Source organism: Ammospiza caudacuta, chromosome 3, assembly GCF_027887145.1.
Source record: "Ammospiza caudacuta isolate bAmmCau1 chromosome 3, bAmmCau1.pri, whole genome shotgun sequence".
Classification (NCBI taxonomy): Eukaryota; Metazoa; Chordata; class Aves; order Passeriformes; family Passerellidae; genus Ammospiza; species Ammospiza caudacuta.
Window position 1 is genome coordinate 65,611,503 of NC_080595.1, and position 24,874 is coordinate 65,636,376.

The 24,874-nt window shown below is 41.0% G+C and overlaps 2 protein-coding genes across 4 annotated transcripts in view; one reads left to right on the top strand and one right to left on the bottom strand.

Moving 5' to 3' along the window:
• The first annotated feature begins 576 nt into the window (after positions 1 to 576).
• HDDC2 (HD domain containing 2) lies at positions 577 to 9,971 on the top strand. The gene is made up of 6 exons (XM_058802516.1): positions 577 to 831; positions 1,408 to 1,529; positions 2,425 to 2,527; positions 4,746 to 4,814; positions 8,510 to 8,648; positions 9,833 to 9,971. Exons 1-6 carry the CDS (start codon positions 643 to 645, stop codon positions 9,925 to 9,927), a joined length of 717 nt encoding a protein of 238 aa, XP_058658499.1. The 5' UTR covers positions 577 to 642; the 3' UTR covers positions 9,928 to 9,971.
• Positions 9,972 to 11,879: 1,908 nt separating this feature from the next.
• TPD52L1 (TPD52 like 1) overlaps positions 11,880 to 24,874 on the bottom strand; it is a 30,826-nt gene continuing 17,831 nt past the window's right edge. Inside the window, exons 4-7 of one of the 3 annotated variants that reach the window (XM_058802188.1) lie at positions 20,091 to 20,105; positions 17,497 to 17,535; positions 15,788 to 15,848; positions 11,880 to 13,585 (exon numbers count right to left, since the gene is read on the bottom strand). In XM_058802188.1, coding sequence (XP_058658171.1) covers positions 13,454 to 13,585; positions 15,788 to 15,848; positions 17,497 to 17,535; positions 20,091 to 20,105 — 247 coding nt within the window. In that variant the 3' untranslated portion in view covers positions 11,880 to 13,453. The remainder of the gene's footprint in view (positions 13,586 to 15,787; positions 15,849 to 17,496; positions 17,536 to 20,090; positions 20,106 to 24,874) is intronic. The other 2 variants (XM_058802189.1, XM_058802190.1) reach the window with 2 other exon arrangements.

Genomic DNA, 24,874 nt, shown 5'->3' on the forward strand with positions numbered 1-24,874 from the left:
TTTCCTGACCCTTATTGTGGGAAAACAGCCTTGAAATGGTCACTAAAATGTTGTCTGGGCTTTATTATTAATTTAGGCGTTTAAATATTTACACAAACGAAAGTAAAATACTCTGCCATCTGTTGATAGCTGGCAAAACTGCAGATGTTCTTTCCTGAAACAGACTGTATCATCACCACGTTCAAACCACTATCCGCTATTTCAGCTGAAAAGATAAAAGTATTAAAGAAATGCGATGTATTTTGAAAATCTATCAATTGTCAGGTAAGCCGCCGTGTTATCTATTCAACTAATAAAAGTGACGGATGGGCTTGCAGCAAGAGTCCACAGAATAATTTAAAACTTATCAGCATGACTATTATTGATAACTATTCATTCTTCTCGGAACAAGAAATGAGTTTGCGCTGCTCCTTTTTTTCTCTTTTTTTTTTAAGTTTTGGGTTTTTTTTAATCACGGCAAAGGTCACCGAGATGCTCCGTTTTGACAGAGCTATTCCTGCCTTTCCCTCCTCCTCCCTGCTGGACCTCAGCGGAAGAGAGGACAGGACACGCCTGCCACCTTCCCTTTCCCGATCCGCTCCTGCCCGTGAGCAGCCCGGCTTCTTTTGCAGTCGCAGTCCGTGTCGTTCTTTTTTGTGGTGAATGAACCCCGAGCAGCCGGAGCTTGGGGGACGGGGTTCCCCCACACGCCTGCGCCCGGGCCCCCCTGCGGACGCGTCCTGGCAGGAGGAGGAGGAGGAGCCGCGGTCGAGCCCGTGCTGCCGGCGGCCGATGGCGGCGGGCGGCGGGGTCGGGCTGCTGCCCTTCCTGCGGCTGCTGGGGCAGCTCAAGGTGGGCGCAGGGCAAGGGCCAGGCGCGGGGGCTGGGACCGGGGCCGGATTCCCTCGGCAGTGCCCGGGCTGCCAGCGGGGCCGGGGCTGGCGGAGGCCGCCGTGAGCCGGAGCTACGGCCCGCGTTGTGCCAGCGCGGCAGGCCCGGCCGAGCCGCGGCCGCGGCGGGGACTCGTGGGTGCCGCCGTGTCCCGGCTGGGCCGAGCTCCTGGCCGGGGACAGCCTTGGTGGGCCGGGCTGGGCCTTGGGGCAGGCGTTCGCTGCGAGCATCAGAGCTCTCCGGAGCGTGGAGGCCGTGGTGGGGCGGATTTTCTGCTGGTGTCTCTGAAACGACGGCCTGCAAAACCGAGGGGTTTAACCTTTACAGTGCCACTGATACGGTCGTATCCGCCCAATAATTCTCTTAACAAAAAAGTGAAAAATGTTATATAAAGTTTAAGAAAGGCTGCAGCCAGCCTTTAGAGTATACGAAGGGGGATAAATTCTGCAGTCTCTTAGCCTTTTGGCTAAGTTGGGCTCGATGCTGTCTGCGGCCTTTTCCAGCCTAACTGATTCTGTGGTTCTGTGACACGAGCAGAGAGTACCGCGCACGGGATGGGTGTACAGGAACGTGGCAAAGCCAGAGAGCGTCTCCGACCACATGTACAGGATGGCGATGATGGCTTTGGTGACTGAAGACAAAAACCTTAACAAGGACAGGTGAGACTGCCTCTCCTTATCACGACCATATGTTATTGTTGTGGGAGAGCTGCAAACAAAAGGCTAAAGAAGCTGTCGTCCCATGTAAGAGCTTTTAAATCACACTGAAGGAATTTGAAATCCTTTCCCCTCTTTTCCCTCTATCCTTTGGACAGGGTCCTGTTTACCTGGTCGTTTGAAAGGGGGTAAAAACTTTATTGCTTAACTGTGAGTGTTGAGGCAAGTCCTTAGTGCAGAGGCTCAAAGCTGGTCTTCTTTCAAGTAGTAAATAAACAGGCTGAAGACCCTTGTTAAAAAACAATGTCAAGCAACAAACAGCTGTGTCAGAGCCTTGGACTATGTCGATTTTGACAGACTGGAGGAGCACTCAGCAGCAGTAAGGAGCCACAGAAAGCTTCTAGGATAGCAGAGAATGCTCTAAGAGCTAACATGAAGGCTTCTTTGACTATTCTGCTGCAGACTGGCATAGCTGCAGAGCTGTGAGTGACAGATTATATGCTGAATTTGGGATTGCTCCAATCAGATTACCTTCTACCAGTTGCAGGAATAATGTGAAGTGTATAATGTAGTTAATTACCACAACATCTCCAAAAGTCAAGTATACTAAAGCTAAGTACATTACTTTTGAATATTATGCTCTGGTACACAGTGTATTTATACTTCAATCTACATTTACAAGCAGTAGAAACTAGAAATCAAAAATCAAAATCATGTCAAGGTGGAAAATAATTCCCTTCACAAAAAAGTGAAAAATGTTATATAAAGTTTAAGAAAGGCTCGAACCAACCTTTAGAGTATATGAAGGGGGTTAAATTCTGCAGTCTTTTAGCCTTATGGATAAGTTTTCAACTTAAAATGCTGAAAAACTAATTATTCTGTCCCTCCTTCTTGTCAGATGCATACGGTTAGCTTTGGTTCATGATATGGCTGAATGCATTGTTGGAGATATTGCTCCTGCAGATAATATCCCAAAAGAGGAGAAACACAGGAGAGAAGAGGTATGAACATAAGGTGTGAAGCCACAGCTGCAGAGCATTCTGTGTGTTTTTGTGTTCTGGTGGTGATGAAGGAACACCCCAAGCAGTCACTGGCATTGGCATTGGACAAGCCTGCCACAACCAAGTAGAGTTTGCAGCTCATTGAGATTTTTGTACCTGTAACATGACCAAGGTTATGGAAGAATCTTGGAAGTAATCTTCACCTTGGACCTTTTGATAATTTGGTCTTTGTTTCTACCTTTGTTTATTCCTGAACTAGCTGCAGTTTTGGTAAGCCTGAATGAGTCACGTTCAGCCTCCTTCCCGAGAGGTGAGGAGCAGGGAGTAGGTGCACTGAGTAGGATGGATGACAGTTCATGTCAGATCTTGTGTGTGGTGCCAGATCATGAGGTTGACAGAGAATTCATTTAAACCTGCACAGAACCTCAGATGCAGGTGTCTCTTCTGTTACTGTTGTGATTCTTTGAGTGAGCATGCCTAGAGTCACTTTATTGCTGACCTTGCACTTATCCATACTGCTGGGTTGTTGTTTCTGGTATGTGGCATTATTTGAAGAAAGTGTAAACCATTTCTGTAGCCACAGCTAGAGGGCAATGTCATGCCTTAGAAAACTCTTTAGAGGCTTTTTTCATTCAGTGTAAGAACACACAAGGAAGTATATTAAAAAAAGAAACACCAAAATTACAGTCAGTAAAGATAGTACTTCAGGGATGCTAAATGCACCTTAGATCTTTAATTTCCACTTTCTTAGCAAAGAACTTACTCCTAGAGTTAGTCATAGCCCCCAGGCCCTAGTTTTAACCAGATAAGCATAAAAGGGGCCGCCTTTTATGGATGATGAAAAATCACTGGAGTGTTTGTTACACTCTTCAAAGAGCTTCAAAACACTGGACAGAGAAAACCTCTTTACTGGAAACCTCTAAAGGTTGTTGTGTCACTGAGGATCAGCCTTCAACTTTAGTCTCATTTGAATTTAGGCAAGAAAAGAGATTTTGATGCCTAGGTACGTTTAAGAAATTTTCTTAAGTATTTGCAGCTTCTTCTGCTCCCATTTCAGTCGGTGAGGATTTTGTGAGAAGAAGAGTAAAGCATTAAATATTTGGGATGACTCTGAAATACTTTGTTGTAAAAATAGACCATGGGTAGCCACTTCAGGAGGTGTCTTGAGGTGAGTTATCAGTACTCTGCTTCCACTGCAGAGTTCTCCTTTCTTCTGCTTGCTCTACAGCCAACATTGAGCTGGCTCCAGAGTTTGCTGCTTGTGCAGTAACTTTAACCAGTGAGTCTCGCCAGCACTAAGGCAGCAGAAAATGAACCTGATTAATAAAAGAAGTTTTGGGTTTTTTTTGGAGGAGAGAGGTTGTTGTTTGGAGTAGGGCTTTTTGACAGGTAAGTCATTTTAGCCACCTAACCTTGAAATCTGGTGAGTTCCAGAGCTGGAAAGAGGTGAGAAGGAATGAGACCTTGATGCTTCAGTGGTGGCAAGCAATTTGGAACCATATTGTGGCACTATATCCTGTATATGAAGTGGAGAAACAATCATGGCATGAAGCCTTTGTCTTGCTTGTGATGTTGGTTGTTTTAGAAGCAGCCCTTCATGTTACTGACCAAAGAGTAGAGATGGCACAGAAATGAGACTGATCAACTGGGGAGCACAAAGAACATGCAGAACAATTTCTGGGGTCACAAGTTCTGCCGGGAGCCTCCTCCAGTGCAGGCTTCCTACAGGGTCACAGCTTCCTTTGAGTATCCCCTGCTTCGAATCCTCCATGGGCCCCAGGTGGATATTGGCTCCACCATGGTCCTCCAGGGGCTGCAGGTGGATCTCTGCTCCTCTGTAGGGCTGCAGGGGCACGGCTGCCTCACATGATCTTCCTCACAGCCTGCAGGGGAATCTGCTGTGGCATCTAAAGCACCTTTTCCCTCTCCTCCTTCTCTGACCCTGGTATCTGCAGAGTTCTTCCTCTCACTTCTCACTCCTCCTGGGTGAAGTTGCACAGGGCTTTCCCCTCCCATTAAATATGTTATCCCAGAGATGCTACCACCTTGCTCTTGGCCAGAGCTGTAGCCAAACATTGCCATGCCAAAACAATACAGGAATTTGCTGTGTAGTGGGTGTTTCTGCTAGCTTGGTAACATGTAGATAATTATTCAGAAAATTTAATGATACAAATGTTGCTCACAGAATACATAAATGGAAATGGCTTCTTTTTTTCAGACAGCTATGCAGCAGCTGACCCACCTTCTATCAGAGGACCTCAGAAAAGAAATCTATGAACTCTGGGAAGTAAGTTTGCATTCTTTTAATCCTATGTTAAAATTCAGGGTGACCCATTCCCTTCTTCCCATTTACCTGTGAAATTGTGCCATCTCTTATTTTGACCTCAAGAAAGTGAGATTTATTTGCTTAGAAGATAAAGCCTAACAGTATGAGTCAAAGTCAATTTTGGATCATTTTCAAACAGAAAGCCTGGACTGTGATGAAATTTCCATCTTCTGCCCCTAGCCTCTCTGAGTTCCCGATCAACTTGTCCAGGGCTTGGTTTGTACAGCTAAAGGAAAGGTTTGTCCTCTACAACCAGCCCTATGAATATAAATTATATATTATTTTTATTACATTATCACTTGCATTTGTGCTGCCATATGCAGCTTTTAATACAGGAAAAAAATAATGGTGGGTGATGGTGCTGTGGTTTATCTTCTGCCTTTTATGCAAGTAATATCTGTGGCTTTCATTTCTTTCTAATAAAGTCCATTAGACCAAGATACTTAGTAGTAACTTAAAATTATTAAGTAAACTAATGTTTAAACAACTTAAATGTGACCCAAAATAATTCACTTTTCTACAAACACCGGAGATTTCTGATCTTGGATTCTTTAAAAGTTTGTATTAGAAAGTATCTTTTGCGTTTGAAGGTGATTTAACCATTTTTATGCAAACCCATGCTGTTAATTGATAAGATCTCTTATACTTGCAAATGAGGGATGATTAGATTATTTCCACACAATTCAAGTTTATAATTACTGTGCTTTATCTCCTCCTGACATACAGTCGCATGGAGGAATTTGAATCCACAACCTCTTGTCCAAGCATTCTGTGTTTCTTGGACTGTATGCTCGGAATCTGCATCTTACATTCACAATCTTTTCTACTTAGAGGGAATTTAAATTCCAAATATTGGCATCCAGTTTCTGCCTTTTGCTACCACACCCTGTTTGTGGTTTTGTTTTAGGTTTAGGGTTGTTTTTGGTTTTTTTTCCCTGTTGTAGTTGGGTAGTTTTTTGGTTGAACAGGCAGTGGGAATGGACACTCAGAGCTATATTTTAAGGTAAAGGGGGTTAACCAACATCATCAGATACAGGAAATAATATGTATGTATTTTTTTAGGGAGTACTGGTTCCTTCTCCCTTGAGAAACTGTTATAATTGAGGAAAATGAGGTTTTGATAGATAAGGCTAGTTCTGTGTAATTGGGTGTTTTCCTTTGTTGGTCTCAGTCTTTTCCAGTGACATTGTAAGAGCTTGTTCAGTATGGAGTCAGTTCTTTAGCATGTTAGCTTTTCATCATTCTCATTAACCATTATTTAATATGTGCACACTTTTGATAGTTTGGTCTTTGTTTTTACCTTCAGGATTATTTATTGGCACTGTGTCTGCAATTCATTAGCATGAGTGCAACCCACCTGGCAGAGAGGGTACCCTAGAAGTCCACTATTCACATGTAGTCCCTCTAGTGTTAAGTGGAACAACTAGTTGTTCTTTAAGAAGAAAAAAAAAAGAAATAAAGAAAATAAGCCTCTGATAACCTGGTGTGCTGTTCTTCTCTCAGCTAGCCAGAGACATTTCCCTATGATTTTTTGTTTTGGTGAGTGAAGGTGGTCATGGCCCAGAGCTGAACAGTGCTGAGCAATACAAGATTTCTTCACACTCTTAGCAAGTGAAGAAATCCTTCCTGCTCTGCCCTGCCCTTGTCTCTGTCTCTCTTCGCTTTTAGCTTTACAAGGACTGCTGCTTTGGGTGGTCTTGGTGGGTACCTGGCGAGTGTCATATAGGGGAGAGGCAGCACAAAGATGCTTCAGACATATCTTCACTTTATAACTTAATCCCAAATATATTTGAAAAAACAGTAAAGTAAATGAGTCAGCACGTTTCAGCTCTGTCCTGCTTTTTTATTCTCAAGTGCAAAAGCACAGGAATGATTTTTAAAAGATGGCCTGTGGTGCTGGAGTGTTTTTCCAAAGTACAGTTAGGGTTTTTCCAAAGTACACTGTTATTTCAGAGTCTTAGCCACCTGTGGGGAGGAAACAGTAGGTGTTTGTTTCAGCACTGTGCACAGTTGCACATGTAATAGCTGATGTTTCCTGAGGACAGTGTGAGCTGAGGTGTGAATAACATCAGGTGTATAGCACAGAGGTTGGCAGCAGATTGATACTCCCACCTGATTGTTGGAGGTGAAACTGACTTTTACAGGTGAACAACCCTACTTCTTCTTTTCTTGAAGTTCTTCTTTGTAATGCTGCCAAGAGTTTGTTGTCTTTGAGGGACCCTCCCCCCCCGCAAAGAGATTATAAAAAATAGAGTAGAAATAAATAGGTTTAAGAAAATTAGTAGTACTTAAAGAATTTAAAAATGAGGCAAAGCTCAGGTTGAAAAGAGAAAAACAAGATAAAAACACTGAAATGAAATTTATTATTCAAATAATGATGAAGATGTAACTGAAAATTCAAAGTACCATTGAAATCTATATAGAATAGTAAACCAATCAATTATGGCTATTGAAGTCTGGATTTCTGACTTCAAAGGTAAAGTAATAAGCCTAAGAACAGGTCACAAATAGTATGCAAGACAAGGAAATGACTGTCACACTGAGCATCAGTGTGCTGGAATTACAAAGCCAGTGTCTTTCCACTGTGAATGACACTCACACCACATTTGTTATCATAAGATGCAGAAAGGATTGCCAGGTTCTGTGGTCAAAAGGCAAACCTTTTCCTGCACTCATGCTGCTCTGTGGAAGTGCTGTGATCCACAGGTGCTGTGGATCTGGGAGCTTAGATGGTCCCAGTGTGCACTTTGGTGTGTGATTAATGGTGGTGGGGATGATGAATCGGGTCAGACCTGCCAATGGCATCAAGGTAACCTGCACAGAAGAAAAGCCCTTTCTCCTTTGGTTTTGGAAATCAGGAGAGTCAGGACAATCTGCTCATGAGGCATCTCATAAAATGCAGTAGATTTGGAAAAGAGAAAATGCAATGCCAAACCTGTCTGCAGCCATCACTGGAAGCAAATGACAGCAAAATTGTTCAAGTTGAGTAGAAATTTGAATCACTCATAAATACATACTGATGATGACTGTAGAGAGGGAAAAGATAGCAGAGAGATTAAAGGACTTGAATTCTGAAGGGGAGGAAACCCCTTAACCACTCCCTATCTCCTAGGAGAGACATAAGGACATAAGCAGCTCAGACAGATTAGAGCAAAAAGATTAGGCAGCAATGTCAGGAGAAATATAAAGAACAACTCCATATAGAAACAGTAAGTGGTGAGAAAAGTGCAAAATAGGTCTTAAAGATAGGTGGTGACAGTGCATAGTACACACTGTGGTAATTAATAGCCTTAGCCAGGCCTGAAATTATCTTTTGACATAAAATACAGTTAAATCAAACCTATTTTTTAACTTGTGTGTCATGCAGAGTTGCCTCCATATCATCCCTGATTCACCCAAAACAACTGGTGTATTGAGTTTTATATTACACAAAAGGTTGTATTTTACATCCCACTGCATTTAATATAAAATTGGCGCGTATTTTAAGTGTTTTGCTGACCACTATGTGTTTGTAAAAACAAAGAGGAAGATGTAATTGTGCTGAATATTTCTGGATTGGCTTGTACTAATGAAGAAAGTTCTAGATATATAGAGAGATTTTAGTGTTCTGTTTCAGAGTAACAGAATTATTTTCTTACAACTGCGAATCTTTTCAGGAATATGAAAACCAGTCTACTGCAGAGGCCAAGTTTGTAAAGCAGTTGGATCAGTGTGAGATGATACTGCAGGCATTTGAGTATGAAGAGTTGGAAAAGACACCTGGCAGACTGCAGGATTTTTTTGATTCAACTGCTGGTAAGACATTTGGGCTTTTTTTCTTCCTCTTTCATAAATGAAATATATAATTCCCTTTTTTTTTCCTGACAGACATTCAGAGCAAGTGAGAACTAGTTATTTTGCTCATTGCTCAAGTCCCCTAATATTCCTGGAGAAACTTGATGCATTGTGAACATACCTGACATTTATCTGTAGGTATTAAACCTGAATTTAGTTTATGCCAAATTCTTTTACATCACTTTTCACCTTAGAGAGAGGCTCAGCTTTCATTACACTTGCATTTGTGTAAGGATCTCCCTGAAACATCAGAGTCGTCATAAAGGAGTCTTCAGTGTTCAGCCATGCTCTGAGAGCAGTTTGTTGGTACTCTGTCAGTGTTTCAGGAACCAGTGAAGTAGGATTTGTTATCCCTAAGTGAGCTGAGTGAACTTCTCACTTCCTGTGAGAACCACCTCAGAGAAATTATTACGTTCCAACTGTGTTACTTTTTATTCTATCCACTGCTTTTCATCCTTTGCAGAATATACTGGTAGTTTAAAGCAGAGATAGGTAAAATAATAATCTTTATCATTTTGGCAAGATAGTTGAACACCAGAGGAGGACTGTAAGTAACTCATCCTGTCCTGGGAAAAAAACTAAAGATAGATAAACTCTAGGGATAGGAGAACCAGCAGTCACCCAACAGAGTCCCTGACAAGTCCCATTTATACTTTGGTGATTCCCCAGGGAAGTAATAATCTCTCTGTAAGACTTTGATAGCAAAGGAGAAAAAAGGACAACGTGAACGAAGCTGATAATGCTCTATTTTCTAACAGATGTCTTTGCTCCCCTACCAGAATTTAACAACTTGAATTGGGCTGGTGCGTGAGTAGAGCCTGCAGCATGTACCCGAAGCGCACCTGAACTGGAGTGGTTTCCTGTAGCATGATACATAGTATAGATTATCTTGGTCAGGGTGCATCCCTTCTTCAGCTCTTAAATGTCTTAATAGAGCACAAAATACAAGCTTTTTGTGAAGAAGGGGTGTAGCTACACTTAATCTATAGTTGGATTGAACTGGGAGCATTCACTTTCTTAAAAGAATAATTTGACATTTATTCTGAGCCTAAAGTGACATCTCTGCTATTGTTCCAATTCCAGCCTTTCACATGTGGCAAAATGAGAGCATTTTTCATTAACCTTTCCTTTCTTTTGTTTTGCAGGGAAGTTTGTTCACCCAGAAATACTCCAGCTTGTATCTCTGATTTACATAGAAAGGAAAAAAAGAATAGCTGCCACATCTCATCCACGTTCCTGAGGTGTTCCTAAATGCTGTAGCCATAATAAATACTTTGGTTTATATTCTGGTTATTATTTTTTGTCTTCTAACATCACTATTTCTGCCAGCAGATTTTTTTTCCTGTGCATTCACTGCTGAGAATCCCAGGACCACTTAGAGGGGAGCAGGTAATGTAGTTGCCTTCCAGATCAGAGGCTGTGTCAGGGAACAAAGAATTAAGTGTATTTGGGGTTCTCCTTCTTTTTAATCAGCCTCTGATTCATGCAATCTCAGTTACAAATAGATTCTCCACTGGGGAAGTCCATGTACATTTAAAAATTAGTTGATTGCAATCTAATCTGGTCATGTAATGCACTGTGTGGGGCAAGTGGTCTTGTTCTGTGAATTTCTAAGTATGTATGGATTTAAGTACCTTCAAAATGGGTTAATATCCACTCAGTGCTACACAGAAACGAGACTAATGAGCATGTGTCTGTAGAAGCTCTTGACTGAGCGTAGAGATGAGATTTCTTTGGAGTGCATCAGCCTTAAATAATGGTGCCTAAAACTGGTAATCTCATTAATTATATTTTCTCAGTATCTTCTTTGTTTCATACAACTTTTCCCCTGTTCATGTGTTGTATCAGGGAATGGCGCCAGTATTTCCATGTCTATATTCCTCACTCCCCCTCACCCCAGACTGGCAGTTTTACAGACTCCTTCACAGGTAATTAATAATCGCAGAATACCTGAGGTTGGGAGGGACCCTTGGAGTTTGTGCAATCTAATGCAGAAGTCTGTCCATGTGGAGCTGGCTCCCTTCTCCAGGCTGTGGCACGCTGGTAGCAGTTCTGCCATAAATGAGTTTCTGGCAGAAGTAGACGCTAATGTAGAAGTACAGAGTGATTGTGAAGTAAAGCTGCAGTGGTGGTAAATGCCATAATGAGGCCAGTGTCTGCACACCCAACTGCTGAATTGCGTGCAGCTGGAGATGAGGACAATGCCATGATTGCCAAATAAGCAAAATTTGCACCGGTAAAACTTAACCTGGTAGAGACTTGGAGTTCTCTTCTCTGTCTTCCACCTCATGTCCAATGAAGCAGCATAAAACTAAATTCAGTTGTCATATCCTTTAAAGGTAGGTAGTGTATTTGAGCACCCATTGTCAGGCACCATGACTCAGGAAATGCCTTCTTGACACAAACCTCAGGGGCCTGACTGAAGCTCCCCAAGTGTTCTGTGGCTGGTGCCTTTCCTGGAGCACAGAGTGCTGTGCAGGGTTGCTGGGAGCTTCTTGCCTCAATGGCTGGCACAGAGCTCAGAATCTGCAGAGTGAATTGGTCTGGTTCAGAGGAGATGCGAGGTGCCTGCTCTGCTCAGGAACGCCCTGGGGCCGCAGTCATGCCCTGTGGCAAGCCTGGAAGAACAGGTTGCGCTTTGCTGAGCTGATTAGTGGTTCTTGGCAACAGATTGCCATACTGCAGAGGGGGATGGAGTGGGGCCCACTGAGCTTTTGTCAGCATTTTTGTTCCACGTAGATGCACACAAATCACAGTGCCCGTTAGTTTGCGTTGAATGCTGAGAAAGCTACAGATACATGGAAAGGCAGAATTGAGAACATTCTTGACAAACCAGCAAAGTGGCCTGAAGGGATGTTTGGTAGAAACACACCCAGCACAAACACTACCCTAAGCAGGAACAGTCCATTTGTGTGGCATAGCAGGAGGCTTCCCCATTCTGCAGGGGACCGAGGGGACAGCGTGGAACCCCATGCACAGTAATCACAGAGTGGTTTGAGTTGGAAAGGACCTTAGAGATCAAGTTCCAGCTCCCTTGCCAGTGGCAGGGACACCTTCCGCTAGATTGCTCAGTACTACTGGTAAACAGAATTAAAACATCACAAAGGGTAAAAGAGAAATTTATTTTTAATAAGAATATCAAGAACTTCATTTACACAAACTAAGTTGTCAGTATCTTCCATTTTAAATAAATTCACATTTATGCACAAAACCACGTAAAATAAGCTAGAAAATTGTCACAAGAATGCTAGAAAAACAATTAGGTTTGCTTCCATGCTAAAAATCACACTAAAGAGGCATGTGATATAAATGTCCAAAGTCAGCCTATATCCAGTAGAACAATACAAAAGGACTTTCAACTTTGTAAAAACTAACAAAAGCCACACAAGAAAAAAACAAAAATCACTTAAAGCCACATTTTCTCACAAAATTTTAAGCAGTCTGTAATGTCAAACTCACTAACACTGATTTAAAGCTTTGGCGTATGCTCAAAAAACGCATCCATTCTCAAAGTAGCCAGGCTCCTTTCCATCCTGTTTACTGATAACTGTGCCCACCTCAGTGTGTGGTGAGCTGAGCAACGCAACATGCGGACTGACACGTGCTCACTACACAGCAAGATAGTGTCACAAATGTGCTGCTCTTTTCTTAGAAAACGTGAAAAGACTGCAGCTCAGAAAACATGCTGAATGAAAGCTGAGAGACGTCTGGCTCTTGGTGACTGAGCAGGGATAATGCGGTTGGTGGAACTAACATCCTGGAGCGAAGCACAGCAAAATTTGACATCAAAAGTGAAGTTTTTATTCATTCTGTTCATTGTCAGGTGATGGGATCTACGCTAGCAGCTCTGAAGGCATGGGCTCTCTAACCTATGGCACGTCTGAAGCCAAATGTTTGGTTTGTATTCATTCACTTAAGGCTGTATCTTGACAGAAGCTCATAAACATATTTTCCCTTGGTTTTGAGGGGAAGATACAGAGGCAGAAATATTAGAGGTTCCCTCTACTCCACTTGGTTTTCTAATTAAGTTCACTGCCAAGTCTTACCAAACCAAAGAGAGCAAGCAATGGTGCACATTTTGAAACTGAAACCTTTCTGGCCAGAATGATTACCTCAAATCAGCAGCTGTGATAGGTTGTTTCTGTATGAATAACCAGGTGTCTCTTCCTGCCCTCCTTAACTCTGCTGCCCAATGGATGTAGGGCAATGCCAGACCGTACCACCGAAGGAGAAACAGCTTTTTGTGACAGTAAGTGATTTTAATTCTGTTAGGAAATAGATGATGTACAGACACTCACTCCTGAGCAAAGGGCACCTGGTATGGATGGTAGACAGCTGGTGTATGGGCTACTGCTGGCAGCTGAATGCTTTGCACAGCTCTAGGTCCATCTGTCTGATGTGGCACTGAGAGGGAAGCCAGAAACCAACAGATAGAAAAAAAGGTAAACCAATATAAATAAGAAACAGAGACTGGGAGATTGTTAGAGGGAAGTCACACTGAAAACTATTTAGCCACTTAACACAGAATTTAGTGCATTATAGCCAATGACTTGTGTGTGGTTTTGATGATGTACAAAGTACCTGGTGATAAAATGGCCCATCTAAAATAGAAACAGGGAAAGATTTCTCCAACACAAGGCCAGGATGGCAATTTTCCAAAGCTGACAAAACCTTGTTGGGCAAGTTGTGTGGTGAGGGTGAGCTGAAAACCATTGTCTGGGCAAGTCTCTGAAGAGAGGCATGTGGGGCTCAGGAGGGCCTGCTGTTTAACACTGAAGCTCTTCTTCACTTTCAGGGAGCCGGGTACCAGCAAGGGAGCTCTGAGCACTAGCATGGGCTGTAGAGCTGAGAACTTCTTCAAAACTGCCTCCCGTGTGGCTTGTCCCACCAACCTTGGTCTGAAATAAGCAAACAGAGAACAGCAAGATCCTCTGCCCACACTGAAGCAAATCCCATTTTCCAATCAACCTCATGGCCAAGGAGAGCAGGGAACTGTTCAGGCAGAGAATGCATAGGGATGGTTCCTTAGAACAACAGCCATAAAACCAGTCAAATAAAGCAACTTCTTTACTCCACAATTTCTAAACTAGGCTGCCATCATAAGATTCGACAGTGGTATGTCTCATATGCTTAAAGGAGTCAGTCCCTAAGTAGATCCCAGGCAGGATCCTAGACCCTAGCAGTAAACCCATTGGGGTTGTTTACCTGAGTAGCTCACACTGGTTTCACTGCTTTTTTTCCAATTCTATGCAAGCTGGAAAAGAGATGGATACTAAAATGAACTGGTTCATTTGCTGAGTGGCCCACATGCCAGCTATAGCAACACAGCTGCTTGCAAAATTCATAAACCACGCTGGGATTTTGGACAGCAGAAGGAATGTAGTAACCAAAGGACCTAAATCCCTTCAGGCACTTGTAGCTGCCTAGACACTGCAATATAAAACTGCCAGTGGCATTTTCATGGGAGGAGGCAGAGAAGAGTTACCAAAGTACATTGATCAAACCTATCCAATGTGCTTGCACATCTACTTCCAGAATGCTTCAGGTCACTGAATTTGTAATAAGTATTAAAAATAAAAATCAGTAAGACTAAATCTTTGAAAAAGAAGTTCTCTAACAAAGATAGAGCTGTATCTAAAGATTTGGAAATTATCAAAACTAAGTGATGAAGACACAAAGCTGTTGTAACTAGGTTGTCTTGGTAAGAAAACATTCTTTTGTGGCTCTGCTTACTGATATATCTGCTCCAAGTTGATTCAAACCTGAAAATAGGGCAAAACCTCTTACTCCATCCTAGAATCACAGCAGAACTCAAAGACAAGCTGACATTTTTTTTCACCTCTCAGCCACTGAATGCTTAGGAAGATTATTTTAATTAAATGAACCTTGTGTTCTAAGTTTCCAAAGGGTTAATCCTACGTAATCCTGTTTCTTTAGCTAGCACAGCAGCTTACCTAGCTTGAAAGTCCAATAAAACATTTAATTCATCAGAGTTCAGATTTTCAGCAAAATGAGGCACCCTTGTCCTGTTTGATTTCCAGGGGACAATGAACGAGTATACTCTCCCAAGAAAGGTACAACCCAAAGTCCAGACTCCAAGAGAAAATAAAATCTAATTTGAAATTTGACTTCTAAATGTTATGAAACCCGAACATCAGTTTTGGCAAACTGTAGAACACTGTAGGATCACTGAAGATTTGTAGCTGATACAGGGGTTGGAAAGATGATAACACTACTGCTGTTCTTTTTTTTCAGGAGCCTCTCTGGGTAGTTCTTCACATTTTGAGACCACAACAAAACCCTAGAATTGAAGGGTAACTCCATGATTTCTCCCCTATTCCTAGGTCTTTCTAATCTTGAAAGCCTTGGAACAGAGGTAGGAAAAAGGAGGAGCAATGCTGAAACATTCCTACTTGTCTGCAGTCTACCCTGGTGGCACCCTAGATCCATGACTCCAGCTACCCTTCCCCACTGGCATGAGGAAAGAAAAGAAAAAGAAAAGCAAAAGCAAAAGAAAAAGAAAAAATACAGAAAGAAAATATTTAAGAAAATGTGAGTTTGTCAATAAAGACAGACAATTAAGGTTTCATGAGATATGGAGGATTATTTCAGACTCAGAACTTACTGTATTGTCCTGCTTAATTACAGATTTCCTAAAGGATGATCTAAGAGCACTCTGAACACAACAGGCATGACAAATACTCTCCTCTAGAACACCTTTGCTTCATCAACAAAATAAGATCAGGCTTCTCAAGCAGATCACTGTGAGCGGAAATGGTCTTCAGAGCTGTGCAGTTTGAATTACCTTTTTCTATTTCTGAATGACACATTGAGATGACTGGGAACAGACACTCCTTACCATCACTATTTTTGGCATTTCTGAGACCACTTGCTTACTTTGGCAGGCATCAGAAATAATTGCTTAGCAACAAAGCAAAGGAAAACAATTTCTTTGCATATTGCCTTCATTTTCCATTAGTGCTCAATGACATTCTTGATGGAACAACAAACTAAATCAGTCTCCTGTACAAATGATAAGGCCAACTAAGCTGTCACACTTTAACACACACAGGAATGCAAACTCTGCCCCTAACATTTACCTTAAGGCTTGTGACAGTGGTTTCAACCTTCTCCTCAAATGATTTGAAAGTTGGAGAATTCCTAGGAGAAAAAAAGTTGAATGGAGGAAAAAGAGTCAGTTGCCAACATCATGGGATAATTCCACAATTTGATCAGTTCTTGCCAGGCAACACTGCCAGCACAGAATGAAGGCTGACTGGCAGCACAAGGCTATGAACACTCACTTGTGCTCTGTCAGTCAAATCCAATTATGGTAATCGGATGAGTACTTTTTAGTTACAAATTTTCAAAAGTAGAACCTGCATAGTAATTGAAACCAAATTATATCTGGCCTGCCTATTCTATGATACATTTGTCATGTTCTCAGAAGAACAGCCAGACAACGATGCCTGTAATGCTGCTTTTCTATGGCTTTATCCATTTGTATTGTTGCTGTAAAGAAAGAAACATTCTTTTCAGCTGATGAGCAAATTCATAACCTACACTATTAAAAAGATGCCAAGTTTAATGTCCTAAGGTCAAGAAGGAGATTAGAACCACATGGGAAGGGGTCCCAAATGTCATTGAGGAATCCTGCCCTGCCCCCCCACCCTTCCCTCTGATTTTGTCACTGCTGTTTTCAAAGACAAAGACTTTAGAGAGAGACTGTGTTCCTAAGGTGCCTTTCTGACTAAGCTAAGCTTTCCTCTGTGCTCACCCAACATAGTGGAGACTTGGACAAGTCTGCCGTGGGTAAAGGGGATCTTCTTGTTCTCTGCTCCTTGCTTGGCACCTGAGAGCTCATTTAAAACATACATTGTGTTTCATTATTAGTGAATACTCTGAAGCTCAGGCCCTGTTGTCCAGCACAGTTCCTCGCTCTGCAAATACATTTATATCATATCCCTCATCAGGCTGATTTAAAATGACCCCAATTTAAGGGAAGGACAAACAGAAGCCAGTTGAAACAATAATGCAAATTTAGTTTCTGTTATTTAGATGACAGATTTTTTCATAGGGCAAGAAGGGTCAAAAGGAGAGAGAAACTCAGTTTTACAACTTATATGTGATCCATAGGTCACATTGGTGAATGCTGCCTTAAACTATCCACCTGCTGAAGTTGAATGAATTAGCATCCATCATTTAGTTGTGAGTTTGTTTTTCATGCATGCTTGGCACAGAGTAGGGACAGTCATGTATTTAGAGGCCAAGGGAGTAAAAAGAAAGCTGGATACTAATTTTATTGAAAACAGTCAGAGCTTTACTTGAACAGACGTCAATATTTGGCTGCAGCCAAGTAAAGTGTGATTATAGCCATTAAAATATGAAAGCACTCATGTAAAATCCCTCCATAGGAGCATGATCCAAATTCTGTTGGAGTGGAAAGCATCTCTGACGTTAATGGGCTTTGGATGATGTTCTAGAGACAGCAAAACAACTGAATTTCAGATTCAGTAATACAAACCTGATAACAATCAGCTACCCAAATACATCTCAGAACTGCTTCATTTACTCAAAGGCTTGTAGAACAGATTAAGCAGTTAATACAATTAAAATGAAAAAAAAACCAAAACAACAAAACCACAGCTAGCCTGTCCTGCAGCACTCATCTACATGAATAACATTAATTGATTGAAGTGAGACTTTTCATCCAACTAAAAACTGCAGGATCAGGATCAAAGTATGCAAATCCCCCCTCATTACTCTGTTGAACATCACCATAGCAAATAGAATGTGGGTAGCACATTACCTCATTGCAGGCATGCTTATGGAATGGCGAATAGAATAGCTGTGGGATGAAAGAAAAACATAAGAAAAAAAATGCTGTAAAATCTCATTTCCAATATGATTATAATGTATTTTTTTAACTTAGCTTTAAATGTACATATACATATAGTCAAGACAGCTGGTACTCTTCCTCTTCTGATGGCAGGGGCTTGTGAAACTCTCAGCACTAAAGATCTTACTGCCACATTCTCACGTCAACTGACCAGCAGTGGGGCTCAAAAGAATGATGCAAAACAGCTCCTGGCAAAATCCATTTAAATGGTGCAGACCCTGGCTATCTACAGAGACACGTGAAAGGGCACAGAGAGCCACCTCCATGTCCCGCAGTGACAGAGGACGAGCTCTGTGTTGGGCAGGAGGGATACACCCCAGGTTTGTGCACACCAGCAGAGCTGGTTCAGCTGACTCCTAATCTCAAAAGGTTCCTGCACAGCTGCTTACCTAAACAGGTAAAGAGGTTTCTTCAGCCAGAGAGGCAGCACTCTCACATATCTGCACCTCTCCAGGACATTTCACTTCCTCTTTCACTCCTCAACTTTACCAAAAGTATGGAACTATTTTCCACAGCTCTCATCCAGCTCTCTTTTTGACACTTCCCTCCTCAGACTTCCCAGCAGCAGGAGTATTGGAAAGTTGTAAGCAGAGGATGGTGCCTCTGCATCACTCAAAGATCTCCAAATCATGCTGCACACCTTTAGACCTCTAGATGCCACCCACGCTGACTGCTTGACTTAAAAGAGCCAAATTCGCCCATTTGAGACACCAACTCTGTTCCCACAGCATCACCTGTTCCCTGCTGCTGGGAAACATCATGCCTGGTCGAAAATAAGAATCTTTACTTGAAGCTTAAGAACTTCCCATAAGGACATTAAGATCTGAGCAGTTTAGGTAAAGTGTGTGATGCAAGAGTGTGTCTTTTTCCAAAAACCCCTGCATTGCTACTTTCAGTGTTGGCTGACAGCTGCAGCCTGGTCTGACTGAGAACAGGGAGACCTTTACTGTAAGCATCACCAGAACTTGGCTGCAAGCAAAGCATGATTATAGCATTAAAAAATGAAAGCTCTCATACAAACAGCACACGTGTTTGTTATAAACGACACAAAATCAGAGCAGCACTGAGTCTACATACAGATTTGCTTTTAGAGATTAAAGATTCACAAATGGGGGTGGGGAAGGGAGGGAAGAGATATTTGGCAAGCAGGTGGAATAATGAGTTGTAATACAAACTGTTTGCTGTTGTATATATTTTAAGGCTTCTTCTAAGATCAGATAGACAAGAACTGACAGCAGACAATGCTAATGTTTCATGTTCAATTTTTCACACAATTTTTAAGACTTATGAAAGATTAGCCCAAACATTTCACAAGTGCAGCAAATCTTTAAGAGTCCTCATTAAATTAAACAAGCATCCTCGCCATTTTAATTTTGCAACCCACAACAAATAGGCAAAAATAGAGTTTGGAAGTATTTCAGCATAGACTGCTCCTCTTTTAATAGCAAAACATTCCAAATATAAAGGTTTAAACCAGAAGATTAAATTCACACAGCTAAGAGATGGCACATGACAGACAATCAAAATATTAAATGCTTATTTTTTGAGTTCATATTTTAATTTCTCTAAAGAGGTAATAATTCAAGTTATAGAAACAGTGCAAAAATCTTCTTTTAGTACAAGCCTAAAATATTAAGCTTTCTTTGAAGACATGCATGATTGTGATAGTGATCATTGCAGAGAACAGGGATCTTTCATGACAGAGGAATCTGTCACTTATTACATTTTAGTTTCATGTCAGAGTGAGTTTAGAAGGTCAATCTATGCTGTACTTTGTAATTTACTCATGAATTAAAGTCCTTGTTAGGATAACTTAGCTGAATGGAAGAAATACTTTTGAGCTTTTCAGTGCACTGAAGATACACTGAAGGCCAGAGGGAGTGCAAGGCCTTCAGGGCTGTTCAGCCTCTCCTCAGGGTGATCAGACCTAAAGCCAGACTGCTTAGAGAATCTTTGAGAACACAAAAAATTGTTTTCTAACTTTTTTTTTAAATCATATATTCAAGTGCTTTACAGAATTAATAAACTCAAACTCTAATTATAAAGAATTCCTTTATCATCTTCAGAACTTGGAAATTTCCCCAAGACTCAAGACTTTTAAAGAATCATGACCAAGATACTTTTGCTCTATTGAAGATGAGGTAATTAAATACTTCATAAAATCTTTACAAAGCTCAGCTGAATAGAACTTTTTACTGTTTGTTGTTCATGTTAAACCTCTGACAGAAAGAATATGGTTGAGAGAATGGGATTATATATAAGCAGGTTTTCTCAAGACCAACATCTTTTGAATGTGTCCATTATTTGAATTTAAGATTAATCTACTCAAGGCAAAAAGTTAGTCCAATCCTTTTCTTGTTACATTCACCATGCTGTAAGAATGAGGCATAACAGTTTAAGTAGCATATAATGACGCTGAAAGGAAAGAGGTTACTGCATTACAGCCCATAAAACAAATCTTGTCAAATACAGAGGCAGTGTTCATGGAGAGTAATGTGTCTTACCTAATTGAATGCGATCTGGGGTGGATGCACAAGGAAAGAAAAGCAAGAGTTAAAAGTATTAGGAAAAGGTAACAAAAATAGACACACACATCTGTAGCATGTCAAACTGCCCAAGGAGAAAAAAAAAAATAATTTACATTCAAATCTTGATGCTGGAATTCACAGTAGAATGTGGATCAGTTCATATCCCCCCAAAGCAAAAATTTTCATTCAGTCCTTCACTATGCAGTCACCTATTCTGTATGCATTGAAAAACAGAAGTTTTATCTTTAAAAACTACATTTTGTGTTCTCTTCATTAGAACAGATTTAAACAATGCTGCTTTCTCTTCTCATAGCCTCCTTTAGTATCATTAAAGAGAAAGTAGAGATGAACTGGAATTCTACAAGTACATAAGAGCAAATGATGTTTTTCTCCCTCTGAATCCCTTAATCATCTCTCAGTTTAAAAAGGGTATGCAAAAAATAAGGAGTTTTTAATTCCTAAAACAACATTTTCTAAAATACTTGTTCTTTGTTGAAAATAATACTTGAAACACTTTGACACTGTGTTTCACCTCTCAGGAAACTTAATTAAGGCGGAACTGGGAGAGACATACTGATATACAATATTCAAAGGATGTCATTAATGTTCCAAAGTTGAGAAATGATGAGGCAGACAAGCCTCTCCTTCATCTGTGTTACTGATGTAGTCTTTAATTACAGACCACTTCAAGGGAACACCTGCCTCACGCAGTGAGCCAGAGAGGTGGTGCACACTTAATGAACATCCCTTCAAATACTCATTTTTCACATCCTTTCTCAATGTGTAGTGTGATGCATTATTTACTGTGCAATGTTCATACTTTGCTCCAAAGAAAAGCATTGATTTCTTCCGGTTTATTTACAAGGTTATACACATCATCATGTATACTGCTGCTTCTCAAACAGTCAAGGGTTTGTCTTCACAACACATTTCTGCTCAGACCTGTTTCAGTAATACTGTTGCCCTCCTTTTACTACCTGCTGGCTCCCACTACAGAGCCAGCCACCCCCTTCTCCATGCCAGTACAGATACTTGCACAGACATAATGAAATCTCTGTTACTGCAGACCTATAAAAACCAGCATAAATTAAGGGACAAATGTCCATGGAAGTGGGAGAAAACAACTTCCTCATCCATCAGCAAAAGAAACGTTTATGAAATAATTTTCTGAAGCAAGAAAGTTTTATATAAAGGAAATATTGCTATTTCCTTTATAGGGGTACCAAAAGACAAAAAGTTTGAGAATGGTAGTTGCAGGCATGACAGCTACAGCATTTGAAGGAATTCACATCTGACAGCAATTTTAAATGCCCAGAACATGCTTACATCACAGAAATTCTAAAAGGCTGTGCAAAAACTCTGTCACCACAACAAAAAACAACAACAACAAAAACCCCCAAAGTCAACTCCCAAAGTGGTAAAGCAGATTAATCATACCTGAGCCATCACCAAAAGATTTTGTCCCCATCTGCTTCTAAAAACTTTAAATTACAGAGATTTCGCAGCCTTCAGAAATAACTTTTGTTCAGCTGCACTTGTGAACCACAAGGCTAGGCTTGTAGTCCTTCTCTGCAGAGCTGCATGGGCAGTGCTCCCCATCTCTGCTTTTGAACTTTTTCCCCATTTGGCAATAAAGCATGTTACACTTTCCTACACTGAATTTTATTTTATCATTTAAAATAATGTGGATTTCTAATCCTGGTGCCTAAAGTGCTTGCATACCCTGCCACTGCAATCAGTGGGAATTCTAAGCAATGCCATCGTGGCACTTTCATCTAACCCAGCAAAGAAAATGCTGATGGGTAACAGACTCAGGACAGATGCCTGCAAAATCCTACATTATGGTCAGCTACTGAGACCTATTCTTTGGATACAATTTTCAATTCCCTATGCTCTCTTCCTGCTAAAGCAATAACACCTAATCTGTATTTCTCTACTTCTGCAAGAAAAATACAGACAGGCTTATCAAAGTCAAGCTCTATCACATCTCCTACCTTCCATCTATCCTCTATGACAGGTGCTGTCAGTTCAAGGTAATTGTTCTTGACAAACCCTTTTATGTTTTTCCTATCATGCTATCTTCTAGATGCTTAGAAAATAACAGGTTAATGCATTCCTCCAGTATCTGCTTTGTAGTTCCCAGAATCCCCCTTGCACCTCTGGAGAGGAATTAATTTTGCCTTCCTCCACCCCTCTGGTGCCTCCTGTTCTCGGGGCACATTCAACTGCCACAGTCATGGCCCCAGGCTGTCCCTCCCTGCAGCCTTTTGTGTCTTTCCACCTGTGCCTTCCAACTCCTGGCAGGAGTGAGGCATTATATTACCTTCATTCATCTTGAGAGCTGGCTCATCCCAGGCACTGAATTTGAAAGGGGTCTGTGTGATCATGTAATTAAAGAAAACGTACCAGGCAGCTGAATGAAGGAGCTATACAAAATGTAACTGCTGACATCCTCATTTGCATGCATGCCTTTGTTAGCCTAATCTTTAAATACCTTTACTTGAGTAGCAGCAATGTATGTGGAGTGTGCATATAGTAGTGTAGTGCACATAGTTTATTTTTTCTTTCTTTCTTTTTTTTTTTTTAAGCAACCCAAAACCCAGAAAATCTCTCACTTGGTATCACAACTTGTTTCTAAAAAGGTCATCAGCAGGGATGAGACATAGATTCATACAGACAACTGCAGAGTAGTTCAGCAGTATAGCATGAAAATATTCAAACTTTAGCAGAAAAGGAGAAAAGGATAAAGACCCCCAACTCTATCAGATCTGTGCTTTTCTTAGCAAGAGCCATGTTAAAATGTCAGTGCAGTCCCTAATACCTAGAGATCTGAGCCTCTGATCAATGCCCTGTGAGTGACCTGGGACTACCCCCTTCCTCTTAACTTTCCATACCAGATAAATATTAAAAGAGACAATGTGAGCTGGAGATGGAGGAGCAAAAAAAAATTCTTCATGGCATATAATAAATCACAAGGCCTATTAATAAAGAATCTATTATCTTAGCTATATTGCTAGTGTCTGATTTGTATCCTAAAGCAGAGGTATCTGTACATTGGTTTTATATGCATTTCTATGTATTTCTAGAAACACAATATTAAATAGGATACATTATGACTGTAAAGATCTCTTACAAGCCTATTAATACAAAATTCAGAAAATGTAAAACACTAGTGATTACTCATGCACAAAATGAATTACAGAGTAGTGACACTGGGAAGATGGGGTGGGGATGAAAGAGAAGCACAGCAGCTGCAGGAAAAGCACTTGGTCCCTAAAGGGTGGCATCTGTTCTTTCAGACACACAGAATTTTGTGATTTTTCTTACAGATTTTATCTTCTTGAACACTAACATAACAAAATAGCACATTTGGGGGAGTCTATCTGGCCTATTTTTATATTATATTTTAGTAATACTTTTAGAGATAAAACAAAATGAAAATTAAGATCCAATAACTTCAGAACAGAAATATGTTTTTCATGTAGTGCTCTGTACAGTTGATGTAGCAGGTAATATAGAAAACAGAATTTTGTTTCATAAAGAAGGCAGGTTTCAGTATTTAGTCAGTCTGTCTACAAACCCTTTCAAAATCACCATCACCAGGAGGTAAGGCTGCTGAACATACTGGGAATTATGATGACATCTGGATTTTAGAAATCAGTTTCAAATGTCTGCTCTGAGTGAAAACAGAACAGGGATTTGCATCTGGATGTCATTGGTGACTATCAGCCTTAATGCCTAACCAAGAGAATTAAGCTATAGTCTGATGTTTGTTTAAAACAGCAGGATGGGAGGGGGTGGTGATAATCCATACACTAGATCACTGAAATAAAATTATTTGGATTAGCAAAAACAGCAAGCCAACAATGACACAGAAAATTCTTGCCTCTTTACAGTTTTATGTCCAAACACAAGTGAGATTGGAAAGGGAGGGGGAAGATTTTTAATAATCAGGTTATTTAAGTGATAAGGTTTGTAATGGGACCCCACACAGAACTATACCTGGCCAAGCTGAGCCAAGAATTTAGGCCAGCTTTGTTGCTAAGGGAAGCATACTGACCATCACTCCAGATTTGGGATGTGCAGCAGATGCAGAAGGTCCCAGTCACGCCACTCTCTCTATGACTATGGGAACCTGGCTAGACCACTTGCTGATTCATCATCAAGCATCAAGAAAACTCTCCTAACTGAGAACTGAAAGCAGCAAGTATCCACTAAAAAGGCAGTGCTGGTACTTAATATTGTCCTGAAAAATTCCCAACCAGATTCAAAGTAATAATTCCAATAAAAGAAAGCTACTAGAAATCCTCTTTTTGACTAATCAAAATGCTTTTGGACTCAGCCTCTGCTTTGAGCCAAAGAGCTAATGGGATAAACACCTCCCATCTGCCATGTCAGAAGCATGACTGCCATGGGCAGGGGGGCTCATACTGAGAGGTAAGACAAAGGCATTTGGTAACGGTGATTAATTAAGGGAAATATTAAAGGCTGAACATGCTGTATTTCAGTGAAGACATTTCTGCCTTTGCAGTTAATCTCACACCATGTGCAAGGCACAAGTAACAGGACCTGAGAAATCCTGAAGCGCTAAGTCATCCTTCCCTCTATAATCCAGAGCCAGTGCTCAAAGTATTCACACAGAAACTCTTTGGTCACTGCTGCAGGATCTAAAGCATGGAAGCAGCAACAGGACCTGTTTGCTGAGCTGTGGGCTTGTCTTTTTTGCAAGGAAAAGTGTTAAGAAAACATAAAATGAAACA